At 39.2% G+C, this 19,295-nt stretch overlaps 1 protein-coding gene across 10 annotated transcripts in view; it reads right to left on the bottom strand.

Annotated features, from left to right (window-relative positions):
• AKAP7 (A-kinase anchoring protein 7) overlaps positions 1-19,295 on the bottom strand; it is a 181,311-nt gene that overhangs the window by 97,584 nt on the left and 64,432 nt on the right. For all 10 annotated transcript variants that reach the window (XM_049654367.1, XM_049654364.1, XM_049654365.1 and 7 more), the window contains one exon: positions 6,590-6,702. In XM_049654367.1, the coding sequence (XP_049510324.1) occupies positions 6,590-6,702 (113 nt within the window). The remainder of the gene's footprint in view (positions 1-6,589; positions 6,703-19,295) is intronic.

The following is a 19,295-nucleotide window of genomic DNA, read 5'->3' as shown; positions in this document are numbered from 1 at the left end:
CTGCTAGGAGAAAGCCTCCCTCCATGCATATAAGAAAATCTATCTGAGGTTTTAAAAAAACAAAACAAAACAAAAACATCTCTATTTGAAGCCAAATTCACCTCTTTGGGCAAAATGCTTACTATATAGACATTTCAGAATAGCACAGGAGTCAAGAACCATTAAGGCTAATGAGTTGCATTGTAACTCTATGAGTCAGCAAAGGTCAAGAAAGACTATAAGATTTGTCCAGAGCTAAACAACAAAGGTAACACAAGAAAACTTGTGCTGTTCCAAATTTATTATAGAGACTCCCTTGAGAAGGAACAGTCTAGCACTCCTGAGTTTTGAAATGGTTTATAAAGGCACATCATTGTGCAGAACCAGGAAAGTCAGTGGCAGCTACATTATACCAGCCACTTAACAAAATCCTGAGAAAATGTGCTACCTGCTAGATACATAAGAGTAAATAATGGCAGTAGGTGAGGAAAGACAACGGCAGAAGGTCCTGGCAGAGGAAGGATGGGATTCAGCCAACCTAGCGTAGAAATTCTGTACTACAACTGGTCCTGTATATTGAATCAGGGACTGGGTTTTCCCCCTTAATTGTGCCACCATCATCCATACGCTCCTTTTCCACTTCCCATTGCCATCTCTACTGATGACTGACCTGTATTCTCCTCCCTGCTTCTCCCACCCAGCCTCATCATCTTATGGTCCGATAACCACTTCTTTGCCCATGCTTTCTGCATATCAAATCCTGCACTCAAAACAAACCAGTCTAAGTGACATTTGTAGCTAACAATTTCAAAGGAGACCATTTCTTTCATTCTAAAGTTCTCTCACTGTCTAACTCTGTGAAAAGTTGCTACAAGGAAGTGCCAATTAACAAATTATAGCTTTGTTGGTTTAGTGCTACCTTAGTAATTTGAAAGAGTCATAGGCCAGGAAAAGGATCTAAAAAGGCTAGAAAATAATTAATGCTTAAAAACAACGGATTTATCCATGAAAAGATCACATTTATTTCTTAAGGAATCTAGATCTGCATTAAGATACTTTTTGATTTGAAACTGGTCTTCTTCTGCCACCAAGTGTTAGCACACATTTCTAACCACCCAGTTTTTGCAATGGTTAAATCACAGAAGTACGAGGTCCCGCAGTGAGAAAAATATATCCAAAAGAAGGCATATAAAAAGCATGGACTTAAAAGCATGGATAAAAAGCATATAAAAAGTTGCAGACTAACCACATAAAACAAATACACAGAGAACTTGAATTTTAGTTACTATTTCAGACACATGGCAATTTAATAAGATTTTCTAAGGCTCCATTCATTTAATGAAAGAAACTACAACTCTCAAAGCACAATGATAATCAAACTACCTTTAAAATATACAGTAACTATTTTCAATAGTCTCTAATGCAATATACCCTACTAGAATTTCATGAAACTAAGAATATGCAAAACTAACACATTGACTAAATGCCTCCTACTGTTAGAAAAACATATAATGCCAAGGGAAATCTTAAGTTTCTCAGATTCTAAATTAAGAGAACTCACTTCTGAGCTTGGGAACCAGAAAGTCATGCTGTAGCTGAGGAAGTTCCAACCAGGAAATTTGAACAAGAGTTTCTGTATTTTCAAAATGCTGATCACAATCTACAGAACTTCTGGTTATCCCACTGGACTTTTGGTTAATTCTACTAAGTGGTATTACCTACAAATAGGTGCCTATCAGAGGATGGCACCCCACAGCCTAGGACTTCTGCAGCCAACACTAAACACCACTGGGAAATCCTCATAGCAGATCCTATGACTGTTCCAGTGATGGTAAACATTCATCCCCTGCACCAGAGATCTGTTCATATCTTTTACACCAGTGACACATGTTATCTTCATGAACAGACCAATTATGGCTTCAGCTTTAAATCTTTATACACACACACACACACACACACACACACACACACACACTGGCATGGATTAACAGCTTTTTAAATTGTAAAAATGATTCAGTATATGGTGAAAAAAAATACCAGTTGAAGTCCTATTACAGAATAATTGGTTATACTTCCCGTAGATAATAATGAATGGATAATCTTAACTACCTCAGAATCTGCCTATAATGATGCAGAGCACCCCTCCACCCAGAACACCCTTTTTACCAATAATTACCATGTCTACAGTAATAACAGCGGTATCTTAGGAGTATATCAGTATCTACTCACTACACAAAGTGATTTCCGGATGACCTTCTAGCAGGTCACACTGAAATATAAAGAGTACACCAACCTTCCAAACAGCATCTTGGTGGGAGATACTATTAGCTCTTTTCTAGATACTTTCGCTACGTACCACCTATCCATACCAGAAACAACACTCCTCAGGATGATGGAAAACCTTCAAGTTTTCTGCATCTGGTGGCTTCGCCTTACCCTTCATTGTCATGAGACATCTAACTTGCCCATCACCATTTCTATGATCAGCCCACTAAGGCTCCACTCTTCCTCAGAACCTCAGCAAACTCCCAACCAACCACAAGAGAAATCCTGTGTGTGTCAAGAGAAATTTACTCTATTCCAGGTGACATTAAGATCAGAGGTATTCAGTGACCTACCAGAAGAATTATGGGCTAAAAGAGCAATTGCAGGAACCCACATTTTACCGTCAAAATACAAGGAAGTTTTGTGCTATTAACACAGTCCTTATAAGTATCTATTTTAATAGCTTCTTAAATCATTGATATACCATAACTGACTTAAAAATTCCCTCACTGTAATGGAAGCTTTTTCTAATTTTTCTCTATTACAGATAGTGGTTCAGTAAACATCTTTACACATAAAGAATTTCTTCTTTTAAATTGTTTCTTAGTTATAAAATAAGTAAGTCCTACGGATATAATGTACAACATGGTGATAATAGTTAAAAATAACTATATTGTTAAAAAATACTACATTATATATTTGGAAATTACTAAGAGAGTAGTAAAAGTTCTCACAACAACCAAAAATGGTAACTATATGAAGTGATGGATGTGTTAACTAACCTTATTACGGTAATCATTTTGTAATATATTCATATACTAAATCATTAGGTTGTACACTTGAAACTTACACAATGCTATGTATCTATTTTATCTAAATAAAAACTATTTGTTTAGGATAATTTCAGAAGCATGAACCTCTTAAAGAATATAAATATTTTAACTTTTTATAGGAATTGCTCAATGTATAGCTCAAAGGGCCATACCAAGCCACCATTCAAATCCCTGATGGTCCTTCTACCTCAAGCGTACACTAACAAATGTTCCTCTAATACAAAATGGTTGGAAGTATAAATTAGGACCACTGTGTGTGGTGTTTTTAAAAAGTTAAAATGTACAATGCCCTTTGACCTTGACATTCCACTTCAAAAAACTGGTTCTTTGAAATAATGGCATATTTACCCAAAGAAAAATGAACAAGGATGCTCACTGCAGCACTGTTTGTGCTAAAAAAAAAAAACAAACAAAAAACCCAGACATTAATGTAATTATTCATCAAGGGGAGAATAAATTATGATAAATCAAAATAATGTATATTTATTTCTGTTTTAAAGAAACTATATGCAGGTTATTTGCACCTATCTATCTACACGTTTGCAGTGTATAGAGAAAAAGTCAAGAGGATATACCACTAGCAGTGGTAACCTACAGAGAAATTGGGGAAAAGGTGGTGATGGGATAGTGATGAAAGAAAAATTATATAATTCACTCCATAGGTTTGCATGTGTTTGGACTGTTTACAGTGACCAAATATTCATCTAATACTTTTACAATTAAAATAACTTTTAAAATAAAAGAAAGTACTTGCAATAAGACAAACTTCGTAACACTTGAGTGATTGAAACCTATTATTTCCTACCTCTCTCTCTCTTCCTCCTTTTATTCTTTGTCAATCTAAATAACACTGAACACTAGCAATACTTTCCATTACTGATTTTATCAATGTCCATTGCCTTGTAAATGAGTGAACCAGAATAAAAACCAGGTAGAGAATTGGTGCTGAGAAAGGAGAATAGATGTTTGGAAATGTAAAAAAATTAAGAAGAAAGAGACTGAAGAACCACATATTTTCAAATAATCTGTATTCCAAACCACAAAGCATAATAAAAGTGTACTTTTGTGCACGCTATCTTTTCATACTGGCTTTAACTTTTACAGTGGAACAAACGATTTGCTGCATAAAGAAAATGCTGGGTATTTATTTAAACCTGCAGGTCTCAGACTAAACCACTCTGCAGACCATCTGATTAGAATCACCTGTGGTACTGCCTGACCATCAAAAGCAAGGTCTTTAGGTACAACTCCAGATCTGAAGCTAGAGGGTGGATATCTTCAAGCTTCAATGTTGACATATGAATCCCACAGTTTAAAATATACATTCTTAAGCATTCAGGAACACTGGGCATCATAGTAGTACACAGGAACAGAGTCATTCCATATTGAAAAGAAAAAGATCTCACTTGGCTGTCTGAAAGACAGTAAAGTCATAATTTATTTTCTAGGGGCATCTGGGTGTCTCAGTCAGGTTGGGCATCCGACTTCGGCTCAGGTCACGATCTCACGATTTGTGAGTTCAAGCCCTGCGTCGGGCTCTGTGCTGACAGCTCAGAGCCTGGATCCTGCTTTGGATTCTCTGTCTCCTCTCTCTCCTTCTCTCTCTGCCCCTCCTACTTGTGCTCTGTCTCTCTCTGTCTCTCAAAAATAAATAACTGTAAGAAAAAAAATTTTTTAATAATAATTTATTTTCTAAAGATTACGCTTTCTAATCTAGACAAAATACAATCCGATTTAGATTTTATATACCATTCAGGCAGGGACTGTTTCTATTTTGATCATAACTCTGAGCCCAGCACCAATGTCTGGCACGTACTAGGCACTCAGTAAATATCGGCTGACTTAATAGGATTTGGACCAGGGAGCTCCTCACGTAAATACAGAAATTAATTTGGATGAACTGGATGTGGCCAGTGGGGGCAGAGAATATGAGCCTGGGAAAGAGATAAGATGGGTTCCATGCAGGGCTCTGCAAATGGAGGAACAGGATCTCATTCAGCCACTTAACATTTGTTAGTCTCATATCCCTTTTCTATAAAATAAGGGAGCAGATTTATGGAAATTAACTGCCAAGGAATCATTTAAATTTAGCCTGAAACGTTGAAATTGAGATTCTGGAGTAGCTGAAACACTCCTTTGATAAATGTCCTTGTGTGCTCTCATGTAAAAGCTAAAACTGTAAAGACAAAGAAACATTTTGAAATGATGGATATTACCTTCACCACTGATTTGTCATTCTGTGATTAAGTGTGAAATCACTGGCAAGAGGACAATCCATTTGAAAGCAAAACAAGAAAGATAATGAGTAAAAACAGTAAACCATCAGTCTGCAAGTTTTGACAGTTGTTAGTCCAAATTTCAACATCTGTTACTTAAAATATTTAGGAATGTTACCTGATAGAGTTATTATTGAATGTGGGGCATAGTCACCAAAAGAAAAAAAAAACAAACAAACATCTTTTTGAGAAAGTATTCACAATAGCTTGTAAAAAACTCACAACCACAGGATGGTCAATCACCCAAACAGAGGTTCTAAAAGACTGAAAAGACCTTCTGAGCGAAAAGACGTTAAATACAATATGTGCCAAATTTAGAAAAGAGATCTACTTACTAATAAACATGACCTTCATTTATAAAGCTGCAAATCAGTCTTAACTGCAGCAAAGGGTCATGGAGAGTAGGAACGAATATTAATCTGCATGGCCATCTCCAGAACTCTGGTATGTTAGAGCAGGTCAGATGTCTAAATGTGCATAAGACGCTCCCTAGGCTGAAATGGGAAAAACAATGAAGGGTGCCCTTAGGATTCCAGGAGAAAAGCTCATGAATCCTGAAGAAAACCAAAAGTTACTCCAACCTGTGAGAAGGCAGAAAGTCACCCTAAGATGTGGGAGGTCAAGAGACCGGTCCCTCAGCTCGTGTCAGGAAAAAGTACTTTTAAGTGATGGGAGGATGGGAGCTCCTCAGTTACCCTCTTGCCCAGTCCGTGGAACACCTGTTCCAAGCCCTAATGGCAACAACTGCTGAACACACAAGGTCGTCTACTGGAGCCCTTGAAAGAGATGCGTAAAGGGGCATAAAAAAGCTTGTCCCACCTTGAAGAACCCAGTTCCAGTGAGCAGCACCAGGGTATGCAGGCCAGAGGAAGAAGCTTTGAGGGCAGCAGGCTGTGAACAACCATAAGCAAAGAAAGCAGTAAAATGGGGCCCCAGCCCTGCCTCAACACCCTTCAACGGAGCAGATATGGCAACAGACGAAGCAGCAGGAAACGTGGGTCAGAGTATACAGCTAACAGCCACAGAGGCAAAGGAGGGCACAGGAGTAATGGCCTGCATGGAGTCTCGTGAGCCAGCTCAGCATCCCTGGGAACTGGAAACAATCTCACTTGGAATCCCGGGACCAAGAGTAGCAGGGGGTCAAAAACGACCGCAAATGTCACTCATGCCCCAACCATGCTTATTAAGGCTGGTGTAGCGGGCAAAACAAGGCTTAGGATAAAACTGTCCACTCACCTTCTTCCGGAGCCGTGGTGCTTTGGACAATTTCATAAAAGTCAAATGAGGCTTAAAACCCCTGTTTTCTCCTGCCAAGATGCCCTTTTCTTGAAACGTCCTTTTCGCAGTCTCTAAAGAAAATAAAAACCAAAAACTGCTACTGCAACACATAGCTACCTTTCATTATAAAAATGGCAGTTCAAAAAATAACAAATTATAATGAAGATTAAATACCTGTATGACATATTATTTTTTAAGAGAGGAAAAACCACAATGTGTATAACAAGTATATTATTAAATTTGCAGAGATTTCAAATTTTAAGTTAAGCACGCAAAAGCAACAATTTGAAAAGGAAACATTTAATAAAACAAAAAAAATTTGTCTGATATGTTGATTTTCACTGAATATCCCAGTGGTATCCATACTCATAAAGAAGGACCAGCTTATCTGTAACCCATAATATCTAAAGACCAAGATGGAATAAAAGAAATCAGATTCACCCTCCCATCTGAAACAATAAAAGGACAAGGTACATAAAATAATGGTTTGCAAGACACTGTATGTATTGGGCAAAAACAGGTCAGTGATCTCTTAGAGATGAAAAACAAGGTAAGCCCCTTAGGGTTAGAGTTAGGGGTTAAGGGTTAGGGTTTGGGGTTAGGGTTAGACATAGTGTTAGGGGTCAGTGTTAGGGTTAGGGGTTAAGGGTTAGGGTTAGAAATAGTGTTAGGGGTTAAGGGTTAGGACTTGGGGTTAGGGGTCGCTCCTCATCAGGGAAATACAAATCAAAACCACACTCAGAGATCACCTCACGCCAGTCAGAGTGGCCAAAATGAACAAATCAGGAGACTATAGATGCTGGAGAGGATGTGGAGAAACAGGAACCCTCTTGCACTGTTGGTGGGAATGCAAATTGGTGCAGCCACTCTGGAAAACAGTGTGGAGGTTCCTTAAAAAATTAAAAATAGACCTACCCTATGACCCAGCAATAGCACTGCTAGGAATTTACCCAAGGGATACAGGAGTACTGATGCATAGGGGCACTTGTACCCCAATGTTTATAGCAGCACTCTCAACAATAGCCAAATTATGGAAAGAGCCTAAATGTCCATCAACTGATGAATGGCTAAAGAAATTGTGGTTTATATACACAATGGAGTACTACGTGGCAATGAGAAAGAATGAAATATGGCCCTTTTTAGCAACATAGATGGAACCGGAGAGTGTTATGCTAAGTGAAATAAGCCATACAGAGAAAGACAGATACCATATGGTTTCACTCTTATGTGGATCCTGAGAAACTAACAGAAACCCATGGGGGAGGGGAAGGAAAAAAAAAAAAAAGAGGTTAGAGTGGAAGAGAGCCAAAGCATAAGAGACTGTTAAAAACTGAGAACAAACTGAGGGTTGATGGGGGGTGGGAGGGAGGGGAGGGTGGGTGATGGGTATTGAGGAGGGCACCTTTTGGGATGAGCACTGGGTGTTGTATGGAAACCAATTTGAAAATCAACTTCATATAATGAAAAAAAAAAAAGAAATAGTGTTAGGGGTTAGTTTAGGTTATGGGTTAGTGTTAGGGTTAGGGTTAGAAGTAGCGTTAGGATTTGTATCAAGCTTTGCTAAGTGGTAAAAAATGGGTTTAGAGAGGTGGGCAGGAGCATTACAGACATGGTAAAATCTTCAGATTGTATTCTCAGTATGGCGGGAAATCCTGGATTTTAAGCAAGGGAAATGTACGTGTGAGAATAACTTTCTTTATTCATCTCTATTTTAACTACAAGGTACATTTCTTTCTCTGGAAGAAATTTAATCTCAGACAATCCAATGGTCCCCTCTTTTCGTAGGACTGTAGTTTAGCTGAATAGAAGGTAGCTAATGGGGTGTCATACGTTTTAGAAGGGGATGTAGCATCTGGCTCTTGGGACATCATCCGCAACTCCTGAGACACGCACCATGCTTGGTTTTTGTAGTGGACCCTCCCTCATCCCTATATAATGACTGCAACTTCCCTCCCACCTCTGGTGTGCAAGATTTCATTCTGTTGGTCACCATACCCTGGCAAGCAGGAGTTCACTGAACCTGTCTGAGCCCCTTTCCCACTTTCTTGCTATTCTTGAGCACGCAAAAATAGCATAATTACCCAGGACCAAGGGGGAAAAGGCCGAAACCCTGTAAGACCACCCATTCACACAATACCACCCTCACTTCACCTCTACCACCCCTCTAGAAGCACAGGGGCTTCTTCCTTGCCACACTTATAGGCACACTTCAGGAGCAAACCACAGGGTCACCCCTGCTCTCGGACTCATGCGAGTTTCTGCTCTTCCAGTCAGGATGATGGAGGGGCAAGAACTCACACTCTACCTTGGGCTCTAACTCTCTTCTTTGCCTGACCCTGGGAGTCTTTTCTAGCATCAAAGCAGGAAAAACTTACCATTATGTTTAGGTGTTGAACTCCCAAAGCCTTTCCTCGATTTTTCTTGCTATATTCTATTCTGTGAACATGGGTGCCACTGTCGGGGTGGGGGGAGGTGGGGAGAATAGGCACAGAACACGGCATATAAGAAATACAAAGAGAGGGATGCCTGTGTGGCTCATTCAGTTAAGCCTCTGACTTTGGCTCGGGTCATGATCTCACGGTTCATGAGTTTGAGCCCCACATCAGGCTCTGCACTAACAGTGTGGTGCCTACTTGGGATTCTCTCTCTCTCTCCCTCTCTCTCTGCCCCTATTCCCACCTTGCTCTCTCTCAAAAATAAATAAATAAACTTAAAAAGAAACAGAGTTAAAATATTAAGCGAACTCATACACAACTGCCATTTTTATGGGTCAAAAATAGTCAAATATTGGCAGTGTCTGATAGCTTAACATATACCATGGTGGACTAACTTATTAAGTTCCTAGGATCGGACTGAAGGGATTAGGACATATTTTCTAAGTCTTCAAGTATTTGAAGAATTAGCACGGAGAAGAGTTACTGGTAGCAACTCGGCAACATGTTCGTATCAACCCAGAAAACAGACATGGCATGAAGGTGCGAAAGCAAAAATTCATTTGTGCATTTATTTACTGAGCACTTCCCAAGTATGTTCAGGCACACTATCTGCTTAAGACAGCAAACATGTCCCTACTTTCAGAGAGCTTATAGTCTCAGGGGACAGATTTGGGTCCAGTAAAGAGAAGGACTTAACAATGTTCAGAATTATCAAAAACTACAAAAGATACAAAGAAAGGAGTTTTGTGAAGAGAAATTAAGAGAGTAGGCATCTGTACTGTTCATTACTATCTATATTAGTTTACATTTATGTGTTTTACTTGATGTAACAATCTTATTATCAACTGATTCTAAAGATATAACATTTTCCTATTTACTGGTTTCAGTTACATTAAATTTTGACCCAACAGTTTTCATTATTCACTGGGCGTAATTTTTTTTTTTTTCTTTCAGAGAGAGAGAGACAGAGAAAGCATGAGCTGAGCTGGGGAGGGCAGAGAGAGAGGGAGACAGAATCCCAAGCAGGCTCCTCACTGTCAGTGCAGAGTCTGATGAGGGGCTCAAAGCATGAACCATAAGATCATGATCTGAGCCGAAATCAAGAGTCAGACACTCAACCAACTGAGCCACCCAGGTGCCCTAGGCCTTAAATTTTTGATGATAGGTATCTGTTTACAATACTGTTTTAAATAATATGTCACAAAGCACATATAATTTGTTATTGTGTTTTGTTCAGTACAGTATATTCTCTAGGTAGACAGAAATAAGAAAAAAAAGAAATTGTTGTCTTCTTTTTGAAAAGTATTTCTTAGTGTTGGTGTTTTGCTCCTAATAGCAGTATAATCTATTGCTTAGCTAGACTACAGGGTAATGGTTATAGATATATCATTCTTGAGGGACACCTGGGTGGCTCAGTCGGTTAAGCATCTGACTCTTGATCTCTTGGTTAGCGAATCTGAGCCCAACGTCAGGCTTTGCTGACAGCACAAAGCCTGCTTAGGATTCTCTCTCTTACTATGTCTCTGCCCCTCCCCTGCTCGTACACGCTCTCAAAATAAACAAACATTTTTTTGAAAGGTCATTCTTGAGATGAGAAGACTTTTTGCCGGTGTGAAAACCACGTGTCATTTTTCATCTACGCCAACTCACATTCTGAAGAGAAGCTTATGAATAATTTAAGAGATTGTTCAATTCCTCCTAGTCCACAGCCATTCCTCCAAGCACTAAATAGAAAATCACACAGCAAATATATCAGACACCCTTCAAAAGCCAACTAAGAACACTTCCTAAATAATACATGCCTCATAGCTAAAGGTGCAAAATGTCCGAAGAACAATTTCTTAAAATGTATTTAAACACTATGAGACTTCACTATATAAAAGAAAATTGAAATGAATATTTCATTAAAGAAACAATATTTTGTAATCCTAACAAATACAGTTTTATCTATTTGGGGGAAGGGGTTGTCTTATTCAACAAACATTTATGAGTATGCTAAGCACTGGGAAGTTTTATCTGTTTTTTAATTTTTTATATATATTTTTATATAGGACATTTTCTTCAAATGAACTCTTAAGTATGTAGCAACAATAAATTTATAGCTAAAATGTAAAGAAATTGCTAAAGTTGTCTCAAAGTAACTGTTGCAACAGACCAATTTTAATAAAATCATGTCTTTTTAACTAAATACACCTTCTTGTAAATTTTTTTCCTTTTTTCCTCTTTTGCTGTTTTTACCCTTTTGCTAACATTGTAAGGGATATTTATATGATAGCATGATCTATAATTTGAGAATAATCACAAAGAGGTTTATTTTTTTATTGAGGTATACAAAAAGTTTACTAATAAGAGTTGTGTAGGGGTGGCTGGTGGCTCAGTTAAGCGTCCAAGTCTTGATTTTCATTCAGGTCATGATCTCACATTCCGTGAGACTGAGCCCTGTGTTGGGCTCCATGCTGACAGCGCAGAGCCTCCTTGGGATTCTCTCTCTCTCCCTCTCTCTCTGCCCCTCCCATCTGTTCACGCAGCACACGTGCACTCTCTCTCTCAAAATAAAAAGAATAATTTAGAATACTAAATGTAAATTATATAGTCCTAATAAATTCTTAAGTTTTAATATTCTATTTCAGATGCAACAGAAATAAGTAGCTGGATTTTAGCTTTAAGACTGATTTGTAATTAGACAATACACCATACAATAGGGGGTGATAAAGTCTCTCCATGCTTTCTAATTGGAAGATACTTTCTTACACTATTTTAAGTTACAGTAAATCTATGTCACATATAGTATGAAAAATCTCAATTTTAGAATCGCTGTTTAGCCATCTAACCTTGAATGAAATAAAAGCCATACAACTGTTTTTGTTGTTCCTATGTTATTACTATTTGATGGATTCTTGTTTCCATATATATGCTACTTAAACTGTTTCATTTTAGATTTAGTAAGTCATTTGAACTGTATATACACTTCAACATAAAGGCTGCCATAATATGAACTTCAATTAAAAAATTTTATACTCATCATTTTAAGCAGATATTTCCAATTCATTACTATGTAAAACTGTCCAACAGAATTTTAAAACATTTCATTCTTGAAAGCAAGTCTAAAATTACACCTTGATGCCACAGGAATCATATTCATTCCACTGCAGTTGAGGAAAGAGACCCAGACTGAGCGCTCTAACACTGGCTCAGTTCTCTTATTATTCAATTCGTGTCCTTGGACAGATTCCTTAAACTTGACAGTAAAAGTGATGAGGCCATTACAAATGATCTCTCAGCTCCCTCTTCTATCCCCACAACCAGCCAGTCCAGGTGAACAGTCAGAGAATGCTGGTACAGTATCCATCAGGGATTCTAGGCACCAGGACTGGATTTTACGCTCATGCAGAGATTTAGACACAAATATAAATAAGAAAAGAGAGACTATGTTCGTTCAGTTACACTTTTATGCTTACATCATACATTTTTCATTGACTTATACATCTCTTTAAAAGACAGTTATTGAATATCTATTAAATAGCAGGCTCTGGGGACCCAAAGATGAAAGATTCCCTCCAAAAGCTTTCACTCTAGTTGAAAAACATCGATTTTAAACAATCAAATGCAATGAACTACTGTAGTTTCTACAGTAGATAAGCATTTATATACAGAATATAGGGAAGGTTAGAGAAGAAAGTGGTCATTTCTATTTTGAAGAAATCAGAAAAGCCTTCATTTTGGAAATGACATTTGAAATGAGTCCTATAAAAGATCAATTATACAGTCTGAAAAAGAAATTAAGAAATTAAGAATAAACTCAACTCCATTTACAATAGTATCAAAAATAATACAATACTTAGGAATAAACTTTACCAAGGAGGCAAAAGACTAACAACTACAAAATGGTACTGAAAGAAACGGAAGAAGAAACAAAGTAAATGGAAGACATCTCACGTTCATGGACTGGAAGCCTTAATACTGTGAAGATGTCAATACTACCCAACGTGATCTACAGACAATGCAATTCCTATCAAAGTTCCAATGACGTTTTGTGCAGAAATAGAAAACAACATCCTAAAATTGATATGAAATCTCAAGGGACCCTAGCCAAAAATTCTTAATAAAGAAGAACAAAGCTAGAAGTCGCACATTTCCTTGTTTCAAAATTTACTACAAGGCTACAGTAATCAAAACAGTGTGCTCACACCTGTCAGAATGGTTAAAATCAAAACAGAAGAAACAAGTGTTGGTAAGGGTGTGAAGGAAAAGGAACCCTCTGGCACTGCTGGTGGGAATGCAAGCAGGTACAGCCATTGTGGAAGACAGAGGTTCCTCATAAAGTTCAAAATAGAACTACCTTATGACCTAGTAATCACACTACTGGCTATTTATTCAAAAAAGACAAAAACACTAATTCAAAGGGATACATGTATCCCCATGTTTATTGCAACATAATTTACAATAGTCAAGATATGGAAGCAGCCCAAGTGTCCATCGACAGATAAATGGGTAAAGAAGATGTGGTGTACATATACAATGGAATATTATTCAGCCATTAAAAAAGAATGAAATACTACCATTTGCAACAATATGGATAGAACTAGGGAATACAATGCGAAGCAAAGTGAGTCAGGAAAGACCAATACCATACGGTTTCACTCATATGTGGAATTTAAGAAACAAATGAACAAAGGAAGAAGAGACATAGAGGCGAACTAAGAAAAAGACACTAACTCTAGAGAACAAACTGATGGTTACCAGAGGGGAGGTGGGGGGGGGGGGAAGGGGGGAAATAGGTGATGGGGATTAAAGAGTACAGTTATCATGATGAGCACTGAGTAATGTACAGAACTGCTGAATCACTATATTGTACACCTAAACGAATACAACACTGCATGTTAATTATACTGGGGTAAAACAGTGTGGCACTGGCAAAAACACAAACCTACAAAACCAATGGAATAGAAAAGACTGCCCAGAAATCAACCCTCTTGTATATCGTCAAATGGTTTCCAACAAGAATGCCAAGACCATTCAGTGGGGAAAGGACAGTCTTCTCAACAAGTAGTATTGGAAAAACCGGGTATCCACATTGCAAAAGAATGAAGTGAAACCCTTGCCTTATACCGTATACAAAATACTAAAGTTGGGGCAATGAACCAGTGAAAAAAAAAGGTAGAAAATACAGAAGTACAGGAGAGAGAGGAAGGAACCAGTAAAGCAATCTCCAGACTGAAGTGTCAGATCAAGAACACAGCTGAAGACATTAGTCTAAAATATACTGAAGATACATCTTTTCCTAAAACTATATGAGGCTTAAAAAGCCAAACACAGCAGCAGGTTTACTAAGTACAGGGAACAAATGAAGTAGGTCCCAGCCTCAGTTTTGTCTGTGGAGGGAAGGGCAGAAGGCTAAGGGAACTTAACAGAAGCCTGGAGCAGTGACAGGGGACAAGAGAAAGAGAGGCAGGAGAAGTGGCCTGTCAACAGGACGCTGCTGAGTCTTGAAAACTTACACTTGCAGGAGAACCAATATACATGACATGAAAATGTTTTCTTCCTTTTCCCGTGCCTTTGATAACTACTCATTAACACCTGTTATGTGTCACGCTTTCTAGAAGGTACTAGGTAAATAACCGTCAACAGAACAGTCATGGTCCTTGCCATCATGGAGCTTAACCCAGGGAAGACTGTCAAACAAAATTACACTGTTATAACTGGTGATGAGATCTGCGAAGGAGACACACCAGGTACAATGACAGAGAACTTACTCATGAAGAGACTCTCTTTACAGAGGAAAGGGAAATGGTCTCTGAGGTGGTGACATTTGAGCTGAACAATGAAAAGGTCCAAATGGAGGGTTAACTCATATATTTGCAAAAGTTCCATGGCAAGAAAGAACTCGTTGAGTCCCAGTACTGGAGAGAAAGCAGCATAACCACGTGAGCACGGTAGGCAAGATGAGAGAACCACGACGAGACAGGAGACAGCACACCAGCACAGAGACACTGTGGACCCAAGAAAGGAGTCGGGATTTTATTTTATTTTTAAATGTTTTATTGTAATGTTTGTTTATTTCTGAGACAGCGTGACCACACATGCGAGCGGGGGAAGGGGGAGGGGGCGGAGAAGGGGGGACAGAGGATCCGAAGCAGGCTCTGCACTGACAGCACAGAGCCCGATGAAGGGCTTGAACTCGAGAACTGTGAGATCATGACCTGAGCCAAAGTTGGATACTTAACTGACTGAGCTACCCGGGTGCCCCAAGGAGTCTGGATTTTAATTTGCCCAGGTTGTTGGGGTAAAAAAGCAAATGACTGAACTGATCTACCATTGGTATTTGCCAGACCAGTCACAAAACAGAAGAACAAGAAGACAGGGTACCTGAAAGAGCCACCAACAGAGTAATGCACCATGAAGCCATGACCAGTTTAAGAAGGAATAAAACATGTTGGCCAGGAAGAGGAAACAAGAGGGCTCAGTGGGGTCCCACAGCATGAGTAAAAATGGAGAGAAAGTGAAATAGCATGAAGGGTGGGAAGTTAGGGTGATAGACAGCTCTGTCCAATGTACGGTCTTACAGTAGTTCTGGCAGGTGAATAGCCAAAGGTTTCACTATACTTATGAACTTGCTGGAGAACAGTATGAGTGTAGGAGGCTACCTTCAAAGAAGTCAAGGGATTTTAAGAAAAGTAATAGTGATGGTAGCAGGGGGGTGGAGGGGTAGGACTTATCATTATTAGTAATGATAACAGCTACCATCTATTTACCGCTGTATATGTGCCAAACTGCGCTAAGCACTTCATGTACGTTATCCTATTTTGAGAACAGTTACTATCATGCTCATCTTACAAATAAGGAAACTGAATGCAAAGTCAGTCCCAACAGACTCCACTTCCACAGCTCACTCTGAGCCAGGATGGTTAGATGGTTGTGCTCATGGTGCTGCAAGAAAGGGTCACAGTGTGAGGTAGGAAACAAAGTGCTCAACAAGTGAGAGGAAATATTTGGACAACAGCAAGAATGAGAGGTACAGGGTGACAAAACTCCACAGCATGAACCACCAATAAGGATTGTGCATGAGGGCAGATTGGGGACAAAGCAACAGAGAACGGAGAGAAAATGGATGACCTCTGGGCCTCATGGTGTGAGGCATGTGGTGGAAGGAGCAGCCTTCACCCAGAGGAAGCTGTGATCTCAGATTAGCAAATCTCAGATCAGCTAAGGCAAGAAGGTCAAGGGGATGCTACCGCAAACTAGGAGTCCAGTTGCTAATTTACAGTGTAACTAGCACAGTGATGAAGAACACAGACTCTGGTGCAGGGTGGACAAAATGAGGGCAGGGAATCAAAAGTACAAATTTCCAGTTATTATATAAATAAGTCAGGGGATATAAGGTACAACATGGTTTCTATACTTAATAATACCATATTGGTATTTGAAGGTTGCTAAGGGAGTAAATAAAAGTTCTCATCACAAGAAAAAAATCTGTTACTATGTGAGGTAATGAATATTAACTAGACTTTCTGTCCAGTCATTTCACAATAGACACGTACGTAACAAATCACTATGTTGTAAACCCTGAAACTAATATAATCTCATATGTCAATTATTCCTCAATAAAAGAGGATGTCTAACAACAGGGGAACAGTAAAATAAATTAGGATGCAATGACATATTATATAATCATTTAAAAATACAATTACACAGGGGTGCCTGGGTGGCTCGGTCGGTTAAGCGTCCAACTTCGGCTCAGGTCATGATCTCATGGTCCGTGAGTTCGAGCCCCGTGTCGGGCTCTGTGCTGACAGCTCAGAGCCTGGAGCCTGTTTCAGATTCTGTGTCTCTGTCTCTTTCTGCCCCTCCCCTGTTCATGCTCTGTCTCTCTCTGTCTCAAAATTAAATAAACGTTAAAATAAATAAATAAGTAAATAAGCAAATAAATAAATAAATAAATAAATAAAAATAGTCACACAATTAAAAAATGCTTTTGGAAACTATGCTGTGATGTTGATAATGGTAACTAACATTTCTTGAGTGAGCATTTGTTCTGTACCAAATACTCTTCTTAATGTTTATTTATTTTTAAGAGAGAGAGACAGAGACAGAATGTGAGTGGGTTAGGGGCAGAGAGAGAGGGAGACACAGAATCCAAAGCAGGCTCCGGGCTCTGAACTGTCAGCACAGAGCCCAACGCGGGGCTCAAACTCACAAGCTGTGAGATCATGACCTGAGCCGAAGTCAGACGCTCAACCGACTGAGCCACCCAGGTGCCCCCCAAATACTCTTCTTTATGGACATTATATATCACACATATATTATAATGAATAAGAGTAACAATAGTAACACTTTTTTTAAAATAGACTGCCTGGATTTGAGTCCTGGCTATACCACTTACTAACGAATTATTTAGCTGCTTTATGCCTTAGTTTCCCTACCTATAAAGATGGGGATGATAATAATGGTCCCTCTCTCATAGAGTTGTTAAAATTAAATGAACTAATGTCTGTAAAATGATTAGAATAATGGCACAAAGTAAATCCATTTAAGTGTTTGACAGATAATCAGGTAAAATAAAAGAGGAGATGGAGGGAACCAGAATATGCCACCCCAAAAGATGCTACTTTGGCATAAGAACTTTGAGCTAGAGGCAAAGAAGACTCAGCATATGTAGAAAGAAAACTTCCCAGAGCCTCTCTTATCTAAGAGCAAACACTTCTAAAAAGTGAAACTGCCCCAAATTCCCTCTCCCAGGAAAATTTTATGGTCAAGCTGGACCTCTACAAACACACCTTACTTCATGAGAGTCTCGCACATACTTACCTTCCCACAACTTACCACTCTGGAAAGCCTAAAACCTCTTCCTTTGTCTTATCACTTGTCTACAAAGTAACTGTTCTTCCGTTAAGATGCTCTAGTGCCCAAGTTCTAACCACCCTTTTTTTTTTAAGGTTTATTTATTTTGGAAAGAGAGAGAGAAAGACAGTGTGTGAGCATGGGAGAGGCAGAGAGAGATGAAGACACATAATCCGAAGCAGACTCAGGCTCTGAGCTGTCAACACAGAGCCTGACGTGGGGCTCAAACTCATGAACCATGAGATCATGACCTGAGCTGAAGTCAGATGCTTAACCGACTGAGCCACCCAGATGCCCCAACCATCCTTTTGAGCTACTCTTCATTGAGGCTTCTCCACTGGATATGTACTGCACACATTAATAAACTCCTTGTTTTTTTCTTGTTAACCTTTTGTCAGTCTAATTTTATGGGTCCTTGGAGGACAATCCAGGAGGGCAGGAGGAAAAACACTCTCCCTCCCCTGCGGGGACAGTGGAAAAGGGTAAAAGAGCAAGGAGAAGGGGCAGGAAGTGTGGGGGGGCTGTACCTACAGAAGCCTGCGCATGAGGTGGGGCATGCAACAGAGGCTCTGAAGGTCGTCAGTGGTGCAGGGTTGCCATTCATCCTGAGTGGGGAGAAAAGTTGGTCTTTGCTTCCTCTAAATGAAGTGTGGCTAAGGTGTTCTGATGTTTTTGAAGACAGCCTAACCCAGGCCATGAAGGGGAAGGATGCCCACTGCCTGTGGTGGTTAGAAGTCCAAGATTTCATGTGGTCATAGAGCAGCCTAGAAAGGCTCAAAGATGCCAGCAACCAAACGGAATCCCCACAGGGAGCAGAAAACACAGGGCATATGCTCTCCATCTTTTGGGGGAAGTGACAACATAAGAGAAAGCTTAACGTTCAAATGAATATCCTTAAAACCTTTCACTCTTCTTTATATGAGATAAATACACTTGGAGTCTTTTCACATGCTAACCAGGGGCACTTTCCTCATTAAAAAAAAAAAAAAAGAGAGATTTGCAAAAACTCTTATAATTCTAGCAGGCTACATTTTTAGCAATCTCTCAATCTAATACATATCTTAACAAAATTACATTTTGCTGAAATAAATTAATAAAATCACATATTCACTTCCACACAAAAAGCTTTTCAGTGCAATTTCAGCATTGTAAGATGTGGAGAAGTGCCACAAAAATGCATAATTTTCAGTATCTTCTTAGCTCTATGAGCTACCGTGTCCTGCTAAGAAAGGAGAAGGTGCTGTTTTATTCTGGAAAAACAGGACTTCTCAAGGTCAACATAGGAAGCTGACACTCAGAGCTCTGATGCCACACGTCTTACCAGCTTCCTCAAGCAGCTATCGCCATAAACCTACAAGGACACAGTGTGCAAACATAGGCTTGGTCTTTCG

This window comes from Panthera uncia (genome assembly GCF_023721935.1).
Source record: "Panthera uncia isolate 11264 chromosome B2 unlocalized genomic scaffold, Puncia_PCG_1.0 HiC_scaffold_24, whole genome shotgun sequence".
Lineage (NCBI taxonomy): Eukaryota > Metazoa > Chordata > Mammalia > Carnivora > Felidae > Panthera > Panthera uncia.
Note: the sequence above shows the minus strand (reverse complement) of the source record. Positions and strands in the feature narration are given on the sequence as shown.